Here is a 26,565-nt window from a genome sequence, read left to right as displayed (position 1 = left end):
TGTGAGCAAAAGTCCAATGTAAAAGTAACAATCTGTAAGCCTCCCTGCCTTACAATTAAGGTTATCAAGAGGAACTATATTTATTGTAGAAAAAACCTGCTAATTTTAAACAAAGTATAGAAAGGGCAGAATCTCATTTAGTCAAAAACTGCATGAAGTTTATGACAGAGGTGGTTATTTAAAACCTTAAGAAGTAATTTAGAATCCTTGCATTTATTTTATTTAGTGTGATTTAGAATTTGAGAAGATAACTTCTGCTTATAACTAGAATAAGTGCTATCCACTTGGAGTGTGTAAAAATTTCTAATGTAGAAGTTTACAGTTGTCATTCTAATTATTAGAAGTTTTGCTATATTAATAATTTTAGGAAGTTTTTTCTACTCTGTAGCTCAAAGGATAGTGTGGCTGCCTGCTCTGAAGAGAGTAGGAAGCTGAACCTGGTTTATTAGATTGATGCATATTTGGTGAAGAAAGTCTTTGACTTTGACTTAATAACGGTAAAGGATACTGAAAATTTAAAAATTTAGAATAGGAATTTTGGAACTTAGATGTGTTCTCAACTTTCATATAGAATATAAAATGTCTTTATGTCATGCATTGTGTATATCTGCTGCATCATTTACATTGAGTTCTAGGGACTTTGAATAATTAATTATTCAAAATACTCCTGTCAGAATTAGATGTAGCTACAAGTTCATATTACAACACCTTCCATGAATTCTAATATATACTCTAAACTTAAGTCTTCAAAGATGTGTGATATTAATTCTATTAATATCACTTCTTCTCTAATGTTTTCATAAACCATGCAGTCTAAATTTTCATTTTCTGAAGTAGTTAGAGTCACTGGTTTAGTAATTTCATATTTTTAAATTATTGTTTTATTTCTTTTCTATTTGAAATTAGAGAATTTTTCCAAACTTCAGCATAAGTAGCAAATAAAATATGATGAGGAAGAAAGAAAACTGACATTTACGAACAAAAACTCCACAATAAACTCCCAGAAAAATAGGCCATATTGCCATGTGCTTTTGCATTTATATTTCACTTACTTTACTCGAACATCATCTTTATTTGCTAATAAAGATATCCATTTTCTCTCGAAGTTATTTGGATTAAATTGCATAAATACTTTTTAAAAATATTCCTATCCATAGTTCTGAAATGAAATGCATGTTATGTTCAGTTTTTCCATTACTTTCCTGATGATTTATGAATGTTACCAGTAGAAGTTAAAAGGTGTGGCAAACGTTGCGGAAACGAATTCACATTGTCATTTATATTTTCTTTTCTTTGTAGCATGTTAATGCAACTTGTCAGTATAAAAATCTTGAGCACATTTTGCTGTGCAGTTTTACAAGTAGTGTGCATATTGCAAAATACTGACTTGCTGTGTCAAACTGACACACAAAGTACATGTAAATGGCACAAATCAGAAGTGCAAACGTGAAGTGATACTGTCCACAGTCAGAAAACATTTTTCTTTTTCATTTTGCTGATCATCTCAGTGCCAGTAACTTTGTTCTGCTGAGCCCCGAGCTCCAGTAAAACAATTTCTAATACTAGCAAAATAAAACTCAGAAATGAAATATTGCTGATAGCTGGTTTGTGTTTAGGTCAGATGGAAGTTGCTGCCTGACAGACAGTTTGTGGTCCCATCAGAAACTGCCTGCAAAGACTCAAGGAAGGGCTTATGTGGTGACACAAGACAGGACAAGGTTGCTTAATATGGTTGGGATGAAAGGGACCAGGAGAGCAGTAAGGGCTCTATGGCAATAACCTCTCTGCACAATGAATTTGTACTTCCAATAGCAGAGAAAATCATCTCTATGAGGAGGGACTGCAGTGCCACCCAATTTATACCAAAAGCTGCAAATACAGCTCCTTCCTAAGCAATTTTACTCCATGGATTTGTGCCCACCTGGTTTTTTTAGATAAATAGAGTGAAAAGACAGTAAAAGAATTTTTATTCTCATGCTAAGTTTAAATGTAGTCTCAGTCTCTAGGTCTGGTTTCTGTGAGCACCCCTGAGCTATGGATGTAAGACATGAGCAGAAATGAGAGTTGACAGAGTAGAAAGGAGCATGTCCAACAGGCTGAGGAATAATTAGCCCTGGACACATCCCCACTGCAAAATTTAGGAAGAGTACCTTGAAAAAGAACTCCAAGGTGTGGTTCTGCTGTCTTTGGCATGGGACTATAGCTAAGTCTCATGAAGGTTAGTAATGGCATTGGAGAGCACGTACCTTGTTTAAAATACCAATGGCAAAGTAATTTTTAACTGTGGTAGACAGGTTGCAAGGTTCTTCTTGAATATTTGCACCTTTATACAGTGTTTACCCAAGGCACCTTGAGATGGGAAACTCTCGAGTTCAGCTACTCAGTTGTTACACCTTAAAATGAGACAAGATGGATCTTTCTTGTGAGACACTATTTTAATTTCTGTATCCCTTCAGACTGAGCTTTTGGAGGAGTATATGAAAAATTCAGGCTGAAGCTTTATTAGAGCTCAGCAAAACTTGAGTTTTGAGCTGTGGCATGAAGGGATCCTATTTTGATCTTTTTTTTTTAGTGTGTGCATCTATTGCTTAGTTTTTGCTGTTCACTTCATTAGGAATGTTATTGAAGAAGCATTGATTTGAGGGAGAAATTGTTTTTGTTCTATTATAAGTAGAGTTAATACATGGGCTTCCTTTCTGCTTATAAGGGAGAAGAACATTTTGGTAATTGTAAATTCACACACACATGCACAAGCTCTTGCCATGTCCAATGGCAAGTTGTTATGGGGACTGGCAGACTGTCATCATTTTGATAGCTTGAGCAGTATATCTCCTGAACAGCAGTGGAGCTCTTATGCAGAGAGTATCGTATGTTCCCAGCCAATTTACAGGGAAACAGCAATAACATTTTATCATGGTTGAGAGCCCAGTAGCTGCTTCCTATTAAACTTGCCCTTTCAGATACCTGTCTTGGATTAATTTGTTGATTTCAAATGGAAACTCAGTCTTCTCCACTGAAGCATGACTTCCGAGGATAGACTCTTGCTGAATGACAATTACTGTATATTCTGGCTGGTTTCAGACCATTACAAGCTTTGGGCACAGTGGAAGACAGAGGACTTCTTCAGTAACTGATTTTAATATATGTCTAATTTTAACTGTCAGTTATATATGCACCAGTGGATGAATCTTCAGAAAGATGAAATGCAAAGCACTTCTAACTTGCTCTTATTAATGATACACTTGCTGCAAAGGAGAAAAAAAAATAGATTCAGGTCTCCTGAAGAGAAGCTGCATGGTGTTTAAGAGCTATGAATTTTGAAGAAGCAGGGATACAAACTGACACTATCTTCCTTTTTCTTTTCCCAGAGCAAAAATATGTCAGATCTAGTGCAAGACAGTATTTTACATATCTGTATAATGCATGCATATCTTTTAAAGTATACTTTCACAGAGAGGTAGTTGGAACACTGTAAAAAGAGCATTCTTTGGGAGGGTTATATGTGTTTTGAAATAATAAGCTGTCTGTCTTGCAGTATCCTCACAGCTGTAATTGCAGGCCTCTCCATGCAGTTGGATATAGCACAAGCAGGCACTACATTGGTAAAAATACTGATCTGGGTGTAACAATGATAAAGAAACAGACAAGTCAAGAGATTTGTTTGAAGGGCAAAAAAGCAACCTCTGTGTATTTGAAAGCTCAGGCTTTGCATGCTCCCAGTGTGGGTTTTTTTGATTAAAACAATTAAAGCCATTATTTGGAGTGGCTCTTGATGAAGGCTTTTATGGTGAGGACTTTGATGCACTATGCACAATAAAATACTGTGAAAACATATTAGTGCTGGAAAACACAGTTTGTATTTTTAAATAAATTATCATGGCAAGCATTCAGTTGAAAGAGAGGGTTGGAAAAAAAATGGGGAAGAGCATAAAGCTTGATCCCTTTTAGGCCAGTGGAGACTTTCCATTGAATTCCAGGGGCTGCTGTAGCAAATCATAAATAAAAGTGCACAGCAGTACTGGTAAAAAGCTGTCTGAAATACAGAAAATTATCTAGCTTAGCATTAGGAAGGCAGACTTGCAGGACACAGTGCCACTATAGGAGTAGGAGCCATGCTGTAGGGTTTACTATGTTAAATGTAGTTTTTCAAATCCAGAATGACTACTGGAATAGATGGACATGCATTTTAGCAACTGTTCCACTGGTAATGAGCTTTTCTCTTCTACAAATTAAAACTTTGAGCGCTACTGTGTCTGGAAGCACTGTTAGTCTGTGGGGAATCTGCAAAAGTCTGTGATGTGAGAGCTAACATAAAAAACATTGAAATTTATTTAAATAAACTTTGTGGAAGGTTGTGATATATCCCTTTTAAAATGTCCTTCTCTCATCTTGAATTGTCACTGGAGATAGTTCCCTTGCTTTCTCTTTTGTCCTGTGTGTAGCTGAACATTTGTACAGTGCCTGATAAATGGCTGCTGCTTGTCCTTGGTATTAATGCAATTGATGTAAAATTACACTTGCAACTTATTATCAGCATAAACGGGAATCCATAAGAGGGTTAATTTTGTAAAATATTGAAGAATTTTCAGGGTCTGCACTGAGCAGCAGTTTGTGCCATCCTCTCCATGGTAGAACAAATGACGTTTCTACTTGGACAAGCTTTGTTTTATCGGGATCAGTAACCTTATCAGCAGCTGACCCAGAACTATAATATATGTTTGCGAATAGGTAACATGTGTCACAGTGAAATGCAGACTTGCCTCATAAGCAGGAGCATATAATGAAGATTTAATAATAGCAAAGACAAGAATGCACAGCTGTATGTGGCGGTAAAGTTTTTTTGTTAAGTGCAGCATTTTTATTCACATTATTAGAGCAGAATCAATTGCAGTATCGTGTTTACTTCAGAAATGCACTAGTGTTCACATATAAACGCATTGCCCAACCATTTTCATGTTGCCACACTTGCTTGTGAATTTTTGGCTTCATTCAGAGAATATTTTTATATGAAGAACAAGTATGTGACCTAGTAGGTAGCAGAACAGGGAATGCCTGTCAGTAATTGAAATACAAGGTAACTATTGTTCTCAAAGGACCTTTAATTTGCTTGCACTTTCAAAATTGCTAGCTGAAGAGGATTTTCTTAGTGCAAAAGGAAAAGAGCTTTGAAAACCTACTGCTTAAATGGCGGATTGATGCTCTTTAATTTAAGATATGGCATCCCTGCCCCCAATATCAATACTCTGTCATTTTTCATGACTTATAATAAAGGGAGAGGAATGATAGTAGGGTCCTAAGATATAAAACAAGTCACCCATGTCTTGTGCTTTTGACATTAACACTTCTCTTCTTTGACCTTTGACAGATTAGGCCTTGACCCAAAGCTGCTGGCCAAAATCCTAAATATGAGCTCAGGTCGCTGTTGGTCAAGCGATACATACAACCCTGTTCCTGGAGTGATGGAAGGAGTACCCTCGGCCAACAATTATCAAGGTGGCTTTGGAACAACACTCATGGCTAAGGTACATAACACTTGCATGCCAAGTATGTGCAATTGCTTCTTTCTGGGCTTCTAGCAAACGGTCTTCTCAGTGAAAATTTGTGATAACAGGATAATATATAGGCGTGAATAGAGGGGAACTGAGCTCTTCCTGTAGCTCTGAATTAATGAGTTATTTACAGGGCTTTTCCTTAGTCTCCAGCTTTTTTCTAGCCACTATTACTGCTGAGCCACTCAGTGAGATTATCTGCATGATCTTTCTGAGTTCTGCCTTAATAAAGGAGTCCCAATGGACCCGTGAATATAGTGAGCAAGCCATTTAGGTGCCTCTTGCATGACTGCTCTAGAATTTAGGAGCCTAAGTTCAAGAGAGAATTCAAGAGAGAGCACTGGAAATCCAAGTGACTTAATTAGGTGCTGATAGTAGCATAAGCATCTCAGATTTTGGGTCCACTCTCTTCCAGATACCTTTAACTGTGCTCCTGGGCATCTCTAGCAAGCCCTTCCTTGCAGAGCCAATTGCTTGTGTGCATGTCCTTCTGCCTAAGGCCATCTGGAATGCAGAAAGCAACCCACGCCACCACAGACTGATCTCCTGCAGGTTTCTGCACCATTCTGTGAGCTCTCCTGAATTGTCTTAGCTGGTGACAGAAGAAGGGCTTCTCATGAGTAATTACATAGTAATCTAAATTGCTTGTCCACAAAGGGGGAGATCTGGGGTTTAGGTCCTTCTCAACAGTAGGAATTTGAAGACCTACTGGTATCCTATCCCAGGAGAATGCACTTACTGCCATGCTCTTGGCTTTTCCAAGAAAAGCACTGTCCTGAGTCACTCTGTGGTCAGGAAAGCAAAGCTTTTAGAGGCCAAAGAGCAAGGAGGTCAGAGCTCTGCATCCCACTGATAGGACACACAGCTGGAAGAAGGAGATACAGAACTGTGACTCTTGAACTGCTTCTTCACTGAGAACAATGATTGCCTAAGGTAAATTATAAAATCAGCTCTGGAAGAGATGTCTCATCTAAGTGCATGAAATAAATCTGCACTGAATATCCATTTCATGGAGATACTGTCCTGAGGGAGGCATTTGGGTTCATACAGGATAGGTTTTATGCATACCATTTTATTGAGTGCTCCCAACCAGTTAGGCATTCTGTCCATTTTCAGCTCTTCCATGTAGGTGGAAATGTAGCACTTAAAACTAAAACAGCATTCTCAAAGCTGGTGAACTCAGATATTACCATGCAAATCTCCAAAGTGCTGGAGCTCTTATTGATACTGTTCATGTCATTTTGCAGTTGATTTAGGACAATTGGTGCATTTGCTCAATTAAATTATCCAACTTCTCTTCAGAGTGGGCCCAGAGTGTTTTGCATGTGGTAGCACCAAAAAGCTTTGCTAATGCTGCATGGCTCACAACCCCTCAATGGCTGCTATGTTTTATGTTTATGGAACAATGATCAGGAACTTTCATTTCTTTGAAGAATGTGTTAAAATATTGAAAAGTAGCAGTTTTTACATTGTGTGCATGTCATTGAACATTGGGGACAATAAAGTGTTGTTTAAATTACAGACTTATAAAAAGCATTAGGTAATTACTTGGAGTTTGCCAGGCAATTAGAGATAAGCAACCTGATCTTGGCCCTGCCTCAAAGCTTGTTGCCATGTTGTGTGTTGTTTTCAGAATCTGTTCTGCCTGTTGTGCTATGTTTCATGCTGCAATCTCTGTTCTCATGATTGATAGATCTCAGTCTTGTCCAGAATAGCCTCATAGTGTAAATGCTATATAGGGGCACACATTTTCTTCCCTCCCTTTTAAGTTTCTTTGTAAAGGGTTGGTTTTTTTCTTTCGGTCTTCATCTCCCCTGGAAGAATGCCCTGAAAGATCTTTCTTTAATTGAAGGAATAGCAGCCTGGTTTGTGCCTGTTGAAACTGCCAGCTTTTGGTTATAAAGCATCAATGATAACCAAGAGAGAGCTCCTCAGAGAGATTTGTAATTGCTGTTCACCTCTTCTGACTTGCCTCTCCTGACAGTCCTGCAGCCTTCTTTAGGCTGGAATCCTCAGTAAGAAGGAAAGGCATTAAATTCCTCTCATGCCTCTTGAACTATGCTCTGTTTTTCTATACAGATGGAAGATTTCTTGAATAAGTAGCCAAGACAGCTGATCATGTTCAGGCTATTCTTTGGTGCAATGGTGACCCCTTCTAAGACACTGCCTTTTAGTTTGTAGAAAGAATTTTGCTGCTATCCATTTCATCCTGATGCGTGACATACTATGCAGTTTGTGAATTGTTTGAGGTGGGGACTTTTTTTTAAGGGAAATGCAGAGCACGATTTTGCCACTTAAGAAATAAAAAAGAATGTATTCAAAGGAGAAAGAGGTAGGTGAAACCCTGAGGAGAAAATATTCCACAGTGAAAATAACTAGGAGTGCCTCAGTAACAGTCACTAAACACTGTTACTAAACTTCAAGCTCCTGCTCACATATCAGAGATGGTAGAAGTCAAAGGCTTTCTTAAAAATATTTTGTCATCAGAATCTCTCAAACAGAGCCAGAGGAACTTTATTTTAAGTGTTTGGGTCAGAAAAGTTTGCCAGACACTTCTGAGAAGCTCTTTGGTCTTGAAATGTGATACTGAAACATTTAATTTAGTCAACTTACTGTGAAACCTGCTCTAAAGATTTTGCATTTTAAAAAAATCTAGTTTAGTTTACCACTCCATGTTTGTTTCCAAAGCATTGGCAGGCCAGAAGTTCCATCTTTCATTTACAGCACAGTTGCTAATTAAATGTCAACTTTGGATCCTGAGAAGAGCTAGATTTATATCATACTCCTCTTGAGTCATGTCAAGGCAGCCTTTGAGCTTTATTCCAAATGGCAGTTTCATTTACATCAACTGCAAAATAAATGCAAGGAACCAGGTAATTCTAAAGTGGAAGCAAATTCTGAAAGAGAATCTGTTTCCCTATTCTAAGCTGAGGAAAAGTGTTAGAATATTCAGTGCACTGAGACATCTGGAAGATGTTGTCAGTTCCAAAGAGTATAAGAGAAGCCATAAACCGTGCTCTCATTTTTACTTTTCCAAATAAGTCAGCAAAGGGAAATTTCTTTCCAAGCTGTTTTGTACTATTTCACTTGAGGAATCTCCAGCCTCAACTGAAAAGGTGCGAAATACTTCATAATCTGAAGCTAAAGATAAGCTTTACTTACATTTTCTTGTGTTTTTTTTCCTTCAAAGCTCTAATTCATAGAATGGAGTTTTAAAAAAGCAAAACAACTTTCCTGCATTTCAGTCAGGAGTCCTTGTCCATTTGATTATTCAAATGTTATTGAATGCTTCAACCATCTTGGAGTCACACTTTCAGTACTGAAGTGAACAGAGCTACTTTATTGCCTTGGTTTAGGAATGCTATCCCCCAGTTTAGTATTCCCACAAAAAAACCCTGTGAGCTGCTCCCCTGCCCCTCTAGCCAGGGACACAAGAGGCAGAGATCATGGGTTGAGAAAAGAACTATTTATGGGAAGCAGCCATGATATAAGAACACAAACAGTAACAGCAACATACTAATAACAAAAGAGAGGATTATTTAAATGCAAAGTGTTCACCAAGCCCAGGACAATGAAAAGCAATGGTGGACAGAGCCACCCACCACACTTTTCTTCAACCAGAAAGGAACATCCTTTTTTCAGTGTAGCCCGAGAAAGTTCCTTTGCACATCCCAGCAATGGCAAAGATGGTACCAAATAACATTGAGGTCTTGGCCATGCCCACATGGTGCCAGGCTCCACCCCCTCACAGCTGCTGCAGAAAATTAACCTTGTCCATTGCCAACACCAGAACATCTATGAAATTGTATTTGTGCTAACAGTCCATTCAAAATTTTCAGGAATGGTTTCTGTGAATGTCCCTTCAGAGAGAAATAGATCAGTCACCACTACCAATACCAAGTACTTTCACTAGGTTGGAATTAGATGACTCTGCCATTCTAATATTCCATTACATTAGTTAAGCTTTCTTGAATAAAATGAATAAAATGGGTACAGATTTCACAAAGAGGGCTTATATATATCATGAAATATCTTACTGTATGCAGGTTAAAGTAAATGTTCCTGGCTTTGTCAGCTCATCAGTCTTTTTCACAGAGAAGAAATGATCTGCCCTGATGTAGATGAAAACTATTTTGGATTCTGTGACATCTGATATGTATGTTTTTCCCATTTTCCTAGAGCTTGAAGTCATTTGAGGGTAATAGGAAAAGTAACTATAATTCTGATTTGTATCAGAATGACCTTTATAGAGCCGATTTACAGATCGAAGTGACATTTAGAGAGTAGAGTAAGATCTTGAATTTCCTTGTGCTAATTCAAATCCAGACACACAGAAAGTAAAGACCTGTCTTGTAAGTCATCCCTGGGAAGTCAAAGGTGCTCTCAGCAGTACTACAGACTTTCAGTTCTTCTGTATCAAGGATGGGAACCATCTGTCAGAGTAGGGGAAGAGCATCTTTCCTTGCAGGCTTGCAGAGCTGTGGTGAAGAAAGCTTTAAGCTAGAGTTATCTGGGGAGGGGTAACCTGCATTCATCCCACTCCTGCCATTTTGATGTCAGGACAGCAATAGCTGTCCAGAGCCTGGAGGTGAATTGCAGGTCCAGCAGGAGAGCACATGAAGAACAGCACAAAAGAATTACAGCCATTCCAGCCAGTAAGTTTGGCTTAATCAGGGGCCAGTTTAAATGACTCTGTGCAAATGCTGTGTGTGCATACCTGCAAGGCTGTGATCTTACTGGCATCACAGAGACATGGAGGGATGACTCCTCTGACTGGGGTGTTGGAGTGGAAGGATTCAGGCTCTATGTCAGTGACCAGGTGGAGTGCATGGAGCTTTGCCTGGGGATAGAGGAGGAGTTGACTGAGAGTTTATGGGTCAGGGTTAACAGGAGAGTAGGGACAGGTGACATTATAGTAGGGACCTTCTACAGCCTATCAGATCTGAAGACTGAGCAAATGAGACAAATATAGACAAATAGGATCTATCTCACATCCACAAGCCTTGGTCCTCAGGAGGGACTTCAACCACACTGATATCTGCTGGAGGGGCAGCGCAGCAAAGCATAAGCAATCCAGGAAGTTTTTGGAATGTGTTGGTAAGAACCTCCTTCTCCAAAGACAGAGGAGCCAATAAGGAGAGGTTGTTATGTTGGACCTTGTTCACATCAGCAAGGAGGGGCTGGTGGGAAATGTGAATCTCAAGAGCAGCCTTGGCTGCAGCGATCATGAAGCAGTGTAGTTTGAGGTCCTTAGGGCAGCAAGGAAGGTACACGACTAGCTCGTGGACTTCAGGAGAGCCAGCTTCAGCCTCTGCAAGAATCTGCACAGTACAGTACCATGATAAGGCCCTGAAGGAAAGAGGGGCACAAGAGAGCAGGTTAATATTCCAGGATCACCTCCTCCAGGCTCAGGAACAATGCATCCCAACAAGGAGGAAGTCAGGCAAAACCATCAGGAGGTCTGTGCTGATGAACGAGTTACTGGACAAATTCAGTCACAAAAAGAAAGCCTTAAGAGGTTGGAAACAAGGACAGGTAGGCTGGGAAGAATACAGACAAATTTTCCAAGCAGCCAGGAATCAGGTTAGGAAAGCTGAAGCCTTCATAAAATTAAACCTGATTTAATTTTATGACCAGATACTTCAAGAACAGCAAGAAAAGCCTCTATAGATACAGGACTTATATAGAGTTAGGACTTGGTTGCCCAGAATTTGGAGAAGGTGGAGATACTCAAAGACTTTGTGAAGTGTGAGAGGTGGGCCCTTGCAAATCCCATTAATTTCAACAAGGCCAAGTGGAAGGTGTTGCACTTGGGTTGGGGCAATCCCAAGCACAAATACAGATTGGGCAAGGAATGGATTGAGAGCAGCCCTTGGGAGAAAGACTTGGAGGGGGGGTATGGGTGGACCAGAAGCTCAGTGTGACCTGGCAATGTGTGTTTGTAGCCCAGAAATCCAGTCACATCATGAGATGCATCAAAAACAACGTGGCCATCAGGTCTAAGGAGGCGATTCTCGCCCTCTGCTCTGCTATAGTGAGACCCCATGTGGAGTGCTGTGTCCTGCTCTGGGGGGCCCAACATAAGAAGGCCATGGACCTGCTGACTGAGTGCAGAGGAGAGTGGTGAAGATTGTCAGAGGGCTGGGTCATCTCTCCTATGAAGAAAGGCTGAGAGAGTTGAGGTTGTTCATCTTGGAGAAGAGAAGGCTCTGGGAAGACCTTATAGCACCTTCCAAGAATTATAGGAAGCCTACAAGAGATATGGAGTGTGACTTTTGGAAATGTAGTGACAGGATAAGGGCTAATAGCTTCAAACTGAAAAAGGGTAGATTTAGATTAGATGCTAGGAAGGAATTCTTTACTGTGAGGCTGGTGAGCCACTGGCACAGGTTGCCCAGAGAAGTTGTGGATGCCGCATCCCTGGAAGTGTTCAAGGCCAGGTTAGATGGAGCTTGGAGCAGCCTGGTCAGGTAGAAAATGTCCCTTCCCAAGGCTGGGGACTTGAAATTAGATGATCTTTAAGGTCCTTTCCAACCCAAACCACTGAAAAACAGGAAGAAAATCAATCACACAGCAGATTCTATAAACCACCATAGTCCTGAATGGATAGGAAATACAGGCATTTACTAGTAATATTTGAGAGGTTCTTTTGCAACTTATTTGAAATATAGACCCCAAACATTGATTTCATTAACAAGATCCTAAAGGCAGCCTTCAGTGCAGGCATTACTTTCCTACCTACTTAGTCAAGAGATTTTTAATATATATCCAGGCCCTTGTTAGTGCTTCTGTCTTTGGGTTGTTTCATGTCTGATTCAGCTTAGAGTTCAAGCTACAGCCTAGCTGGCAGCTGACTATTTCTGGCTAGCTGTGATTAGTCATAGTACCTGATATTCACCTTTGGGTTCTGCCCTATTTGTTTCAGATTATAACCGTAGTTGACCAAGGAGGACACATTTCAAATTTGTCCTCTTTGAACCTTCCCTCCCTCTTGTTGACCCAAATACAGTATTTAAAAACACAATGAAACTCTTCTCTATGTGCCTCTATTAAAGAAAATCATTAAAGAAAAAGTCATTCAAGAAGAATTTTGAGTTACAGCAGACCCAGGACTGCCCCCTAAGCAATTCTATAATACATCCTTCCAATTAGGCAACAAACCAGTTATATTCACTAAGTGACCTATGAGTCTCATTTTGGTATTAACCATTTAAATTATAGTAAATGTATATTTGCTAAGTGCCTTCCATTTTCTTGTTCTTGAAATTTCTTCTGCCTGATTCGTAACCTGTTTATAGTAATAAAAAAATTCCTCTTGCCAAAAGAACTGAATTATACTCTTAGAATCTATGTGAAATGCTTCAGTGAATAGCCAGGGAGATTTTCTTACTTGAGATGACATACTCTCTGGGGAAGAAGATTCTGAGTCTTGCTACCAGGTTATATAAAGATCTAGAATCTTAAAATTCCTCCTGTTCTCCTCCTGTGCCTGACTGGTAGTTTGAGGTTTTTATGTTGAACAACATTGAATTACTGTTTTAAAAAATAAAAACTAGAAAAGACCTGATTCCTCCAGGTCTGATATCTTAAGGCCGGAGTATTGTACTTGCTGGCAGTAGAGTTCTTGTTACAGTGGAAGCCAAATAACCTATGATATGTACATGGCTGTTTATGTCCTTGTTGTTTCTCCCCTGACTTTTTCTCTTTTTCTTTCCCTCCATTCTTCCTCTCTGCCCTCTTCCTCCCTCTTCTTGCCCCCCACAGGATCTTGGCTTGGCCCAGATTTCTGCCACCAACACGAAGACACCAGTTCCTTTGGGCTCCCAGGCACATCAGATCTACAGGATGATGTGTGCCAAAGGCTATGCCATGAAAGACTTCTCAGCTGTGTTCCAGTTTTTACGTGAGGAGGAAAGCTTGTGAGCTGTCCTTTGGAAATGGACACAATAACAAACCACATTTTTTTATCCTTATAGCTCATTTGGAAGTTTGTGGATTTAATCAAGCATCCTGCTTCCATACAGATTAATCATCTTTGGCTGTCCAGACCACAAAGAACTCCAGAGTTTCTTTAAAATTCTTGAAAAGGCAAGCTGCAGGGAAGGGGGATTGTTTGGCAATTAGCCCACAGCAAGTCCTTTTTTTTTTTTTTTTAAGAACCATCAAAGTTTTTTTCACTAGATGCAATAAATAAATATTTTTTTTATGAAACACTTAATTGTTCTCATATAAAATAACTTACGTTATGGCTACAGATTTAGTTGAATCATGAAAAATAAGAGAATGTTTTATTGCAATTTTATCATATATAGTGATCTATTAAAATTTAAAATTAATACCTTATGGAAAAAGGGAATATATGTTCAATGACAAAACACATCTTGAGATGGATTTTTTTTTGTTTTAGACCTCGTAGCCTTGAGTTGATCAGAAGTTAATTTTTCCTGGGATTTAGATTGCAGATTAAGTTTATAGGCACGTGTTTTAAGTGGAAAGCTGTTACACCATGTTTACCTGATAGACTTAAGTCAAATAATATAGAATGTGTGTCTCTCTTGTAAAGCTCCGTTACTGTATTTTGCTAACCCAGTTTTATATTTTCTTGTATTCTGTCACACATTTTCAGAACTCAAGATCAGCACTTACCAGAAGTTCTAACAAAGTGTACATTTGTTTTAGGTAATTACTAAAGTATTTTAAATCTTAACAAACCCCATTATTTTGAAAAGAAATAAAATCTATACTGGTAAATGCTTGCTGCACAATTATTTGCTTTTTGTTTGAGTCTTGTACATGCAGTATTAACCAAAACTTACTCTAAGTGGTCTTATTTTCTAATTTGCTGGGTTTTCTACAGATTATCAGATCATCTTGCAAACCTAAGCCTTTCAAAAGCTCTTGTTGTGAAATGCAGACAAATATATAATATATGCAAATGTATTTGCATACATATTACCCTAACCATTCATTTCCCATTGGTCTTGCCAAAGTACAGGTACATATTTGGCTTTATAAATACTCATGCTGATTGTACTAGAACTGCTCACATTCAAACTCTATGCTTAATGGTCAATTATGCATCTACATTCCCGTTTTGGTTGTGTGATGGATCCTTTTATAGATGCACATTAGGTTATCAAAATTGTGTGCTTGAATTAGCTCAATTCTGTCAATAATCAGACAACTTGGACACTCTCTTCCAACAAATTAGTAACATCATGCAAAAGCTATTAAACAGTAATAGTTGATCTCTTCTCTTTTCAGCTTTCTTGGAAAACTGTTTGACATTCCAGGTGATTCAAGGATTTGGGATTCATTATTGTTATATATGAGTATAGAACTACTGAGAGCAATTGTACTTTTAAAAAATGGTTCGTCTCTCTTTTGTTAACAGTATTGTTTCTACAGGATTGCCTTCATTTAGGAATTAGACACAAAACTAGCTGTGGCACAAACAGCCACTCAGGTGCAACATGGCACCACAGTTGCAGGTGTGTGGTTTGATCTTTGCTAACAGGATCCCATACTACATTTATTTCCTACAGGACTCCTGCCTCACATAAAAAGGGTAGATCTAGTCTTGTTATGACTTTGGGGTCAAGTAGTGAAGGTTGTTTTTGACAGTGGGATCCTTTTGCATTTGGACATTTTGTAATGGATGCGGTAAGGAATTGTAGGAGTGTTCAGTTTTTATCCTCTGTGTTTGGCTTGCAGATCTGTCTGGCATCACAGCACTTATGGGAGACTTCCTTCTGCTGTCCACCCCAGCCTGTGGCTGCATTTGCTATGAAGGTGTTTGCTAAAACCCTGGGTTTACCTGTAGGCCTGGGCTTGCAGGAAGCATGATCATTTATTTTCTGAAGACATTACATGCACATAAAATTGTTGGGAGTCATGAGGGAAGAGAATATGCTCAGTGAGAGAGTTTTTGAAGTTTTTAGCCTCTGAAATCATAAAGCTTCTATTAAATATGTGGAACCCTCATTGTTATTTTTATGTTCCTCTCTAAGGCTTATAGCTTAAGCTTGCTGGTGTTCTTTTCTCCTCCCTCATAATCTCTCATCAAATTTTTAATTCTCACTCCAAAGCACGGGGTGCTCAAGTTGAAGGAAAGTCTGCCAGAATGCCATTTTGGCAAACCAAGAAAGTGTTCAGTGGTCTCCTTCTTGGAGGAGAATTGTGACTGAAATTAAAAACAAACAAACAAAAGGAAAAAAAAAGCCAAAACCCCAGCTTCAGGGCAGACGGCCAGCACATAAAGTTTTAGAACAAGCAGTTAGTTTGGCAAAGTCAGAAGCAACTTCTTAAATAAATGTTGTTATAGAAAGTGCCTTGAAAACGTCAATGATGTCCAATACCTGAAGCCAGTAACATTATTTATATTAGAGCACTTTTTTTTTTTTACTAATTTTGTAGGAGAATATTTTATGACTGTATATGTATAGTGATGATAGAACCTGCTACCTATGGCTACTCTGCATGTGTATGTGTTTGTAATGTATCTTTTGCTTGAGATATGATTCTGTCTCTGTGAAAATTAGGCAAATACCAAAACGATTTTTGTCACTGTTAGAGACAGGTTTTGAAAACTGTAATTTGTTGAGTTGGACAGAAAAATGGTAAAACTGGTTGAATTTCTACACTAATTGCCATCCAGTACATACACACAAATTGGGTACATGAAATTAATGGCATATCTTGTAAATGTCTCAAAGGGAAACTTGAAGTGACTTCTTTTTAGTTTGAATCTCAAACTAGCCCTCCCATCATGCTTACTTTGGAAACTCACCTATATCAAATGCATTTACTGACTAATAAGAAAACATTGACAACCAATAAAAGTAGTGATGTTTTTTTATTTTGAAAAGTCTTCAGCAGCCTTCTCTCATTTATGATTCAGTATAACCCATCTTAAGCAACTATTTTTGGTGATTGTTAAACAGAGGAGGCCTTCTCTTAAAACCTCTGAGTACTATATTGCTTTAACCTTATTTATGGCTCTTACAAGCCTCAGGAGAAGGAGGAGGTGTTCTGACCAAGTAAAAATATTATATGTGAAAGTCTGGCTCTGCTTTAATCAATGGGATTTTGGCCATTTAATTCAATACTGCCAAAATTTCACAGTGTGTGTTGAATGCCCACATGATTACACTGCAAATGTGTCCAAGATGCATCTTTGGAGCAGCTCAAGCACATCTCTCTGGCTGGGGTTGTTCCACATAACTGGCATTAGGATTATGAGAAGATGGGGTTGTGGCTGTGAGAGGAAGGATCCAGCACAAGCCACTGAGGTATGTATAGCCAGTCTCCATCCAATTCTTGTCCCACACTGGATGAGAGAGAGATACTGAGGAGCACAAAATAGCTGCTGTCTCTGCCTGCATGAGCACAGAGCTACCTGTCTTTTCAGCTGTTTACGTCTTTGAGCTCTGCCACTAGGAGTTTTTATCAAATGGCTTACAGAACTGCAAGACTGAAGCAGGCAGACAAAGGCTGCCATCACACAAAGGTTACTGTATTTATGCAGTAAATGTCTTTCTTTTAGTCTGCCAGCTTGATTTGTAAGATCAAATCTACCCAGGCACAAGTCTGAGGGTACTAACTTAATCAGCAATGATACCTGTTGCTTTTGATTTGTTTTCACATCATCAGGATTTTCTCCTTCATATAAAGAGAGAAGGAGAATCTCAGCTTTCCTCAAGACAAGTTGAGAATATTGTCTGCCTTTATAAGACTGGCTAGTAAGCTGTGGAAACTTTGAAGCAGTTTGGAAACTTCTGTTGTGTTTCCTTGATTCAGTGACGCAATGTGGCATTAGAGTACTCTGCACTACTTTTGTTTTTTGTTGAACTTTAGTTCAACATCTGCAAGTTAGATTAAATGCTGCTTATGAAAAGCTCACGCTTTCAGTAGCAAGAATGTATTTTCATTCTGTGACACACCTTAATGAATGTGTGATCCTTGAAGGCTGCTGGTATTTTTAAGATCTGTTGCTTTCTATATATGCTTTGTCACAACCTGTCCAGCCTGCTGGCACAGTTACACATTAAATTTTTTCCAATAAGAATAATAGCAAAGGTTACAAAGTTTTCTTGGATGGACAAAAAATTAATATTTTTATGGCTGGTGTGTTCAATAGATGTGTGACATAGAGCTAGGCATCCATATGGCAGTGATTTTTTTTGGCTTTGGAATTCATCATGGATTGTGAGCACTTGGGGTAAATTGGAACAGGTGGATAAACCTTTCTAAAGTACTAAATGTCTCATAACAACTTCTGTATAATTAAAAGCCGTCTGGCTCTTTCTGCATTTTCACCTAGTTCTTCCTTTTGACCTTGACCCTAAGATGAGGTCTGGATTTTCATTTGAAGTAAGAAATAACTCCGTCTGTTTCTTCATCTAGTTTTACTGAGCCTCGATTAGTGATGACAGAGTTTGGTTTGTTAGAGTAAATGCTGTATATGGAGATAATAAATGTTCTAACATATGTTTTATGAAGTTCATTGATTTCAAAAAGACTTGGAACACTGGCCAAAACTGACTGAAATCTAACTCATAAAAAGATGTTTGCCCGTACCTAAAATACAGCTACTCTGGAAAGAAATGCAAATGTTGTTAGAATGCATTTCAGTCCCTACAGCATTTTTAGAAAATAAATTAGTTGTAATTTTGACTTGTTGAAATTCAAAGGAGAAACCAGACAAGTAAAACAAAATTTGTAGGCTTTAAATGTGGCCAGGTGTAAGTTTTATTTGGCCAAAATCAAGTATTGCTGCTGTCCATCTCCAGTTTGAGAGCATGATGAGAAAATATGCAGGCAGCTTAGGGCACCAGCAGTGGTAGGGAAGTAACTTAATACATTTTCTTTAATTCTCTGAGCTGCTTGCTTTGCTCTGAGTCTCCTTCCAACTGATGTAACAGCATTAACTGGGCTATAACCACTGGATGCAGGCATACCTGTAAGGTGGCTGGTTTTTATATCTGCATCTCCCTAATCCCAAAGGCTTTCCTGGGTAAATACTGGGCCAGCAGTGCTTTTTCCAGTACCTAAACTGTCTAGTTTGTGGCTAGTAACAATGGGCCATTTTTGCTTTTCAGTCTTGTTATTTTCCTGAAAACCTGGAAGCTTTCAATGACCAATATTTAGTAGGTTAATCCATTGGGTCTTGTAGCTGTTGCCTGTTTTACAGCATCCTTCTGGCAGTCTGTGCCCTGTTACTCATTCTCTGCTTGTACAATACCTAAAGTCCCCTTGATGTTGTGTAATTGTGTCAGACAGCAGTCACACTGCAGTCCACAAAAAAGACTGACATCAGTCACACTCTGGTGACTGAAGCTGAAGCTTCAGCACTGGGATTTAAGATGTGCTTGGGTTCTTCTTCATTTCTACTTTCTAGGTTTTCATACAAGTTCTACTTTATTTGAACCTATTCATTGCAGGGCACTAAGAGCCCTCAGTATGTCAGTTGTTTGGAGCTTTTTCCTGGATTTGACTGTGTTCATTTGCTAATCATGCTCAAGAAAAAGCAATTTCTGGTCCTTGTCAGGAGACAGGGAGAAAAACACCACTAAGCAAATGGAGATTGGTAGGTTACAGGACCTGATGCCAACACGTTACTCTCACTGGAAAGCCATTGGATCCTGTCCACACCTCCTATTGCTATGACTTTTCCTCTGCTTGTCCCTGGGTACATAAACTGTGTTCATTTATATGGATGCAAGCAGAGTCTGTGTTTTCTAAAAGAGGAGAAGTCAGCAGCATCTTGTGCTGTGTGACCCACTGGGTCTGTCAGGGGAAGGTGGTTCCTTGTAAAGCAGATAAGGGGGCCGCAATCTGCTCCCTCCGGCACCATGATAAAGATGGAGACAGTGAGTCTGCAGACCTCTGTAGATACTGCCACTAAAGTCACAGCCTGCAGAATGCAGTTCCTGTCCCGCATCACACCACCCAGCTCTGCTCTCTGAGCAATAAACATCACACCAGCCTCTCCAAACTCTCCCTGGGGCCACTTGTGGCTCTAGTTTTGGCAGCTTTGTCTGCCTCGGCCCTGGCTGCCTGGAATCTACTTCTGCACCTCTTCCCAAAAATTCCTTTTCCAGTTCTGTGCCTGAGCTGACTGTAGGCCTTCAGTATGCCTACAAATAAGATGCTAGGTCTTAACTTGCACTCCATGTGCTCCCAATAGTGCCAGAAAGCACATAATGAATGTGTCTCCCTTGTTTCTTCCAGACTTAATAAGTAAATGAAGCCATAAACAGTAAGCCAAAAGGATGGCGGTGGCAGGCATTTATGGGGTAATAGGAATTTGTTCATTGAACTGATCGTTGTTCTACTCTGTGACTGTGGTATCTCAGCTTTTTTTCTGAGAGCAGGAGTGATGTGGGTTTCTTTTCAAATGAAGAGGAGCCAAAACTGGCTCTGTCCACTGACCTATGGCTGTCACTTTGACAGAAATTCATTGTTTAAATTTGCAGTAAAAACAAAAAAGCCTCCTTTTTTTTGTTAAAATATAGCTAGTTTGCTTTGTAGGATTTTTTAAAATCAGTTTCCTGCACATGGATGCGCTAATCTGTTTGCTAGTATTTTACTTCCTTCTCCATCTGTGTAACAGCCTGTGTATTATAGGCTACATATAACATCTAAAGTCACATTCAGGGATCTGTGAGAAACTTAAGTCTTAAGGTAACCCTGCCATGGTGCTGTTAATAACACATTGCAAACAAGAAAGTAGTAAGTGGAAATAATGCACTCATTTAGAAGTAATAAATCCTTTGATCTTTCTTTGAAGCAAGGGTATATGCTTAAACTACCAATTCAGGGACAACCAGATGCCCATAAAGAATGGTTCTTTGCTTTGATAGAAAATCGCTGAGGCCTGCCCAGCAGCTCTGGTCTGTAAACAGATTAGTTAAGTGCTCATCAGCTCCGATTTGCATAGGACAGTCTTTGCACACAAACCCTACTTCCAGCCTTAATAAGCTATTTACTTGCAGGAAAGCTACTGGTTTCCTTTTAGTTAGAAATCTCAGCAGAAAATTGCTTTGTGAGAAGGAGTAGGATCCTGATTTGGAAATAGCACTGTTCCTCTGCATGGATGCTAATAGGCAAGTGGTGACTGGCAGTTTGGTGTGCTTGCTCAGCCTGTCTAGTGAACAGCTGTGGGAATTAGAAAAATAGCTGCTAGTTGAAAGTTTGGAGAACAGTTACTTCTCTCTCCCACTGGTGGCTGGATAAAGAGTGTACATGGGAAAGGACTAGGAAGTAGTAGTTTTTCTCTGCAGAGAAGGATCCCAGAACTGAAGTTTTCACTCCAGAGGATTTCGCTAGGCTGTAAAATTCTCATCACCTTTGAATAAAAATAAATGCCTTGTCTATGCTTGTTGGTCTGTGTGCAGAGATTGTGTGCAGCCTGCAGATTTGTCACTCACATTTTTCCCTGTTTAAAGTTCATTTGATCCCCACAATTACTTTTGTCTGATACAAAGGGAGGTCAGTCTCAGCCACAAATGCAGCAGATGGTGAGATTCACCCTAGAGTATAGAAAAGCTACTAGTAACTTCAGAGCCTTTTGCATTTTAAAATGTGTTACTTCTCAGCTTGAGAAGTTGAGTTCAGCCTGACCAGCAGTTTGCTTTTCTTTGAATTAAAAAAGCAGTGAGACTGCGACTTTTTTCTAATGGGGAGACACATATATCAAAAGTGGGAAGAAAAATGCACAGTATTCCTGAAACCAACTGTAAGCAGTTTCAGTGCAAACCTGCTGCAGCTGGAAAGGTCTTAAAAATTATAGACTAGATTCTTTATTAATGATCTCACAAACTTTGGGGTGACAGGTCTACAAATAAGGACATAATGTAGGTGCGTGTGTTTTAAAACAGAATTCTGGCATTGGACACAGGAAAGTAAATTGTGTAGTTCTGCCTTGCCCTAGTAAAAATGAAAAATGTTATGGATCTGTTTTTTCACTGATTACATTATTTCCGTTTTGTGTCCCCTTTTGCTTGGAAAGTAAACTCAGGTTTGTGCCTTTGTGCCTGAAAATGCAGGGTGAAAGGCAGAGGAAACTACTTTCACAAGCTAAACTATTTTCACAAGCTAAATATAGTTACAAATTCCTCCCTGTAGTTTGGTTTTCATCATTTATTTCATCAGCCAGATGCTAGTTTTTCATGTAGAATATGATAAGAACATTACCCAATGACTTCCTCAAAAAATAAAATCGGAATTATTACAGGCCACTCTGCATTAGCCCATCAACCGTCTGCCTTTGAAGGCTTGTGTTCAGCCCCTCCATTTTATAGTGCCAAGATTCAAATATGGGATTGCTAGAGGAAATTAATTACTAGTAAATTTAGAACAAAGGAAAGAACCTGCAACTTCACAGCATGTAAAACACCTTTTGGAATTCTTTGCTCTCTTCTTGGGAACCAGTGTGCCAAATTCTTGGAATTATTTTAAAGGTAAAATAGTTAGCTATCCAAAAGGTGTAGTAAAACCTTATGCTTAAGGATATAAATAGCTGGCAGAAAATTATTTTGTCTCTAGCCACTTTAGACCATATCTATTCAATATCCATTGCAAATCACTGCAGGCCTGGCTTTTCTGATGTCCTGAGTGCTGAGTATGGCTAAGGGCAAAGAGTGGAACCTGAAGGGACAAATTGTGAGACATCCTCACCCCGGAGATCTGCAGCTACTGCCACCTTCCCTTCACCCCCTGTCAGCCACCTGTGTCCAAGCAGGGGCAGCAGTGGGCTCAGGGACCCACATGGCTTCACGCATCAGGTGTCCCACAAATCCAACTGTACTTGTGTTTTTCTGAACTTTCTGAAACTGTCACCTGTCTTCAGCCACTTCTTAGATGCCTCAATCTGCTCATACTGCTTCATGTCTTCTCTAAGGCAGACAAAGAAATGCCTGCAGTTTTAGTGGGTAAAAAACCCCACCTTTCTGTTCATGTTCTTGCTGCTGATTCTCCATTCTCCCTCTCTGACAATTTTCTTTAATTGTTGCCTCCAGATCACAGTCTGTAAAATGTGTCTTTCACCTGCCTCCTCCCATATCCACTCTGTCATGTGGTCTTCCCCTCATTTATTCCATCACATCTGAACATCCATTTCTTTGTCCCAAAACACCGTCCACAAAGATCCATCATTCTCATCCCTAAAGGCAGCATATGAATCCACCCTAGCTAGTTTTCCTTTCTTTTTCCTTGTTAAGTAGTGTGGGTTGTCTCCCATGGCTCTCCTGCTCCATTTGAACTGCACCTTATTTCTCTTGTAGCTTTGCAACATTTAATGCTCACAGAGGTGTTATTAAGGCTGTACAGTCAGTCTGAAGAGTGATTCCCAAATCACTCTTCGAGTCATTAAGGAGGTTGGATTTTATGTCACGACATTCACTCTTGTTTTCACATCTTGTATCTTACTCCTGCTCCCTCAATTGGCTTTTCGACTAAATTAGCATCAAGTGTCCTCTCACCTCTCCTTCAAAAGCAGCTGCATCAATACCAGTGTCTAAGGCTGTGTCTAAAGCAGTGGTGTGGTCCAGAGCAGGATCCTGCTTTACAGCATATTTTCTGCCCATACCCGTTTCCCATCCTTGCATGCACATTGCAGAGGGATCCCAGAGTACATGAGTGGGTTTTCTCTCAAATGAGGCAAAAGAGCAGGATGGTGCTCCAGGTCTGCCTCAGGCACTGTGACTGCTCATGGGCCTTCTGAGCACCAGACCAGACTGCAGCTGGTCTGGGGAAAAGCTCCAGATGTAGAACACTTACACTGTAAGCATTGGCTCCTCAAAAACAACTGTGTAGTTTTCCAGATTTTCTCCTACTGTGCTGCTGGGGTAGGCAGATCCTGTACATCCTTTCAGCAGATGTGATTTTTCACTGATGCTGTAAACCTGAGTTTATTATTTTAACATTTGAGAAGTATCTGTGCCTCACCAGATCAATGTAAGATTGCAAGCCTGAGTCTCTTAGCAATGTGGAGCTGATCCTTTTTACTGACATTGATTTTATACCCAAGCTCATTTATGGGCTTCTGCAGGGATTCCCTTTATGTCATCTAAAGTGAGATCCACATGGAAATGTATCTTCTGTTGGGTGAAATGTCATGTCTGTGACTATATTTTGCATTTTTTAAATGCTCAGTCTGGGAAGCATTCTGATACTGGCCTCAACAATTGTTTTTCTGAGTGGCAACACTCAGCTTTGTATTCTTATGGAGCTAGCCAGGTTATTATTGTGGAAACAAGATACACTAACTTGATTTTAAACTGTTCTCTGTGGGGGATTGTTTTTATGACCCTGGATTTTAAAAGTTTTCAAAATACATTTGCATTCATGAAAAATGTATTTTAACAACATAAAGACTGACAATCCTGCTAGTTGTAAGGAATTCCTTTGATCATGAGCTACAAAGTCCTTGGTAGCCCTAGTAGTAACACAGGGTTTCCAACACATAATTCTCCACCTTATTTCATTTATTTCTTTTATTTGAAAGCTTTTCTTTCCGGAAACCACAAAGGAAGAATAGGAAACAGTCATCAATGTGGAGGTGACTTTTTCACTTCCTTCTCTTTCATGAAGTTGTTAACAGTAATTTACAGTTGCTCAATTGCATTAAGATGGCTGGGATATTTCTATATAAAGTAGTAAAAATCAGTTTGTAGGCCTTATTAATTTACTGCATATCATAAAGCCTAACAAATTGTACTGTACCTAAAGACTATTACAAAAGTATTTACTAAAAAATACACTATATTGAAAGTAATTCTGCTTCTTTTGGACTTCCTTACCTCTGTGGTAAAAATTATGAAAGCATTAGGCATGTTCATCACTGTTCATCACTGTAACAGATATTTTTGATGTATGCACACATTTTTATTTCCTTCTTGAGTTGTGCCATGTGGATGTGATTCTACCTTAAGCAAGTAAAAAACTCTGAGTGCCTCTGAAGTCAATGGAAATTTCACCATATTTTTCAGTGACTTTTTTTCCCATATTAATTTTTGGGGGGCACAATTTAATTTAAGTGTGGTTCTTCAAGTTTAAAAAAGTGTCAGGTGTTTTATAAAGATCAAATTGTATCATTTAATCAAATAATTTTGCATATGAAGAGTGAAGCTGACTCCCAATTTATATTAGTGTATGACAGGTTCTCTCAAAATGGGGAAAATTGTCTGGACTTGAAAGTTAATATCAACAAATTTGTTGATGAAAGGTAGCCAAATATTAGATATCTGGAAGTGGGGTTTCAGAATTAGGAACGTGGGCTATATAACATTTTCATAGGTCACATGATAAACAAGGTCCACCCAGTGTTGAAAGCTGCAGCCATAGCTCAATAACTGTTTGTCATCCCTGTGGCTTCAGGTGTGTGAAGAATCACAGAATCCCAGGATGGCTGAGGTTTAAAGGAACCTCTGGTTAGCTAATCTGGTCCAGCCTCTGGTTGAAAAGGACATCTGGTAAGGTTATCTGGTTAGGTTAGGTTATCTGGTCCAACCCCCCTCCTCAGCTAGAGCATCTACAGCAAGTTGCCCAGGACCATGTCAGATTGCTTTTGAATATCTGCATGGGTAGAGACTCCATCTCCTGGGAAACCTGTGCCAGTTATCAGTAAAAATGTTTCCTGATTTCAAACAGAGCCTCCTGTATTTCAGTTTGTGACCTTGCCTCTGGTCCTGTCACTGGGCACCACTGAAAAAAGCCAAGAAGCCCCATCCTCTTTGCACCCTCACTTCAGGTACTTGTGTACATTTATAAGATCCTCACTTAGCCCCACTCCAGGCTGAGCCAGCTTGCTCAGCCTTTCCTCACAGAAGTGATGCTCCTGTCTCTTCATCATCTTCCTGGCTCTTTGTTAGATCATTTTCAGAATATTTTTTGTCATGTGCCAAACTACACATTAGCATAATTCCCAAGGGCTTCTCTTGGGAGGAAGAGGGACCAAGCTCTTGGTTCTCTGCACATCCTCTGCCAAGGTGTTTCCCACAGACATCCAAGCATGCTGGTCTTCAATGAGATGGCTTTGTGCTCCTCTGTGTCATGGTGAGGTTAGAAACCTGTGGCTTCACTGTAGCATTCTGCCCACAAAGGGACCACTTCACAACTGTACACATCTCCAGGGCCTCAATGAAAGACTAAAATATCCTTTCTAAAATAAAACTAACTTGTTCTCTTCGTGCTATAATAACCAAAACCAGCAAAAAACACGGTCTAGGTGAAAGAACTGCACTGGTTCCCAGCCCAGCTGTGTAAAAGGAGACAGAGGTCTAAAACAGAATTTTTTCCTATTGTGCAGTGGATTTAAATGTGAAGTAAATGCTTATTACTGAGGGAAAGTCTTTTGCCTGATACTCTGCTGGGTACTGTAATTTCATCTTTTCCTTTTGTTGGCTCTGTGACTTGTGAAAGTCTTAGTCAGGGTGAAAAGCAAAATTTGCCAGGCCACTCTGAATGTAGTGGTGATTTGTTATCTGAAAGTGTTCTGCTAATGGCAGAAGAATGTACTTAGAATTTAACTGTCAATAATTTCATTTTCTGTAATTTGATGAAGTAAGATGATTTTGCATGTGACAGCCTAAATCTTCCACTGGTCTAGACTGAAATACTGTCCCTAAATTGAGATAACAAATAGCAAACTGATCATAAACAAATAACAAACAGAAGGAAAATTTAAATTGACTGGATAGCTATTTGCTGTGAAAGATTCACTCTGCTCTATAAATAACATTTTGTTTCTCTCCAGAGGAAGAATGACTTACTTCACCAAACAGGTAAAATAGAAAAAATAACAAGACCCTAATACACTGAATCAAATGAGAAAATAAAAACTGTGATAGATGTGACCTTTGGAGAAGTGTTCAATTTTGTTTGTCATTGCTTGGAAATAATGCTGTGTACCTTACAGGAGGTAAGAGCCAAGCAGCAGAAATGTCACTGTTTTCTTTTATTGTCTTAATGTGGAATGCAAGTTTTTTAATAGATCCAATATATTTTAATAGAT

General features: G+C 39.3%; 1 protein-coding gene across 1 annotated transcript in view; it reads left to right on the top strand.

Moving 5' to 3' along the window:
• Nucleotides 1-14,300, top strand: part of HIBADH (3-hydroxyisobutyrate dehydrogenase) — an 85,740-nt gene extending 71,440 nt beyond the window's left edge. Inside the window, exons 7-8 of the mRNA XM_063153590.1 lie at nucleotides 5,366-5,522; nucleotides 13,314-14,300. Of these exons, the coding sequence (XP_063009660.1) occupies nucleotides 5,366-5,522; nucleotides 13,314-13,472 (316 nt within the window). The 3' untranslated portion in view covers nucleotides 13,473-14,300. The remainder of the gene's footprint in view (nucleotides 1-5,365; nucleotides 5,523-13,313) is intronic.
• The last annotated feature ends 12,265 nt before the right edge of the window (nucleotides 14,301-26,565 follow it).

Source organism: Melospiza melodia, chromosome 1 (assembly GCF_035770615.1).
Source record: "Melospiza melodia melodia isolate bMelMel2 chromosome 1, bMelMel2.pri, whole genome shotgun sequence".
NCBI lineage: Eukaryota > Metazoa > Chordata > Aves > Passeriformes > Passerellidae > Melospiza > Melospiza melodia.
This window is presented reverse-complemented; position numbering and strand designations above follow the sequence as displayed.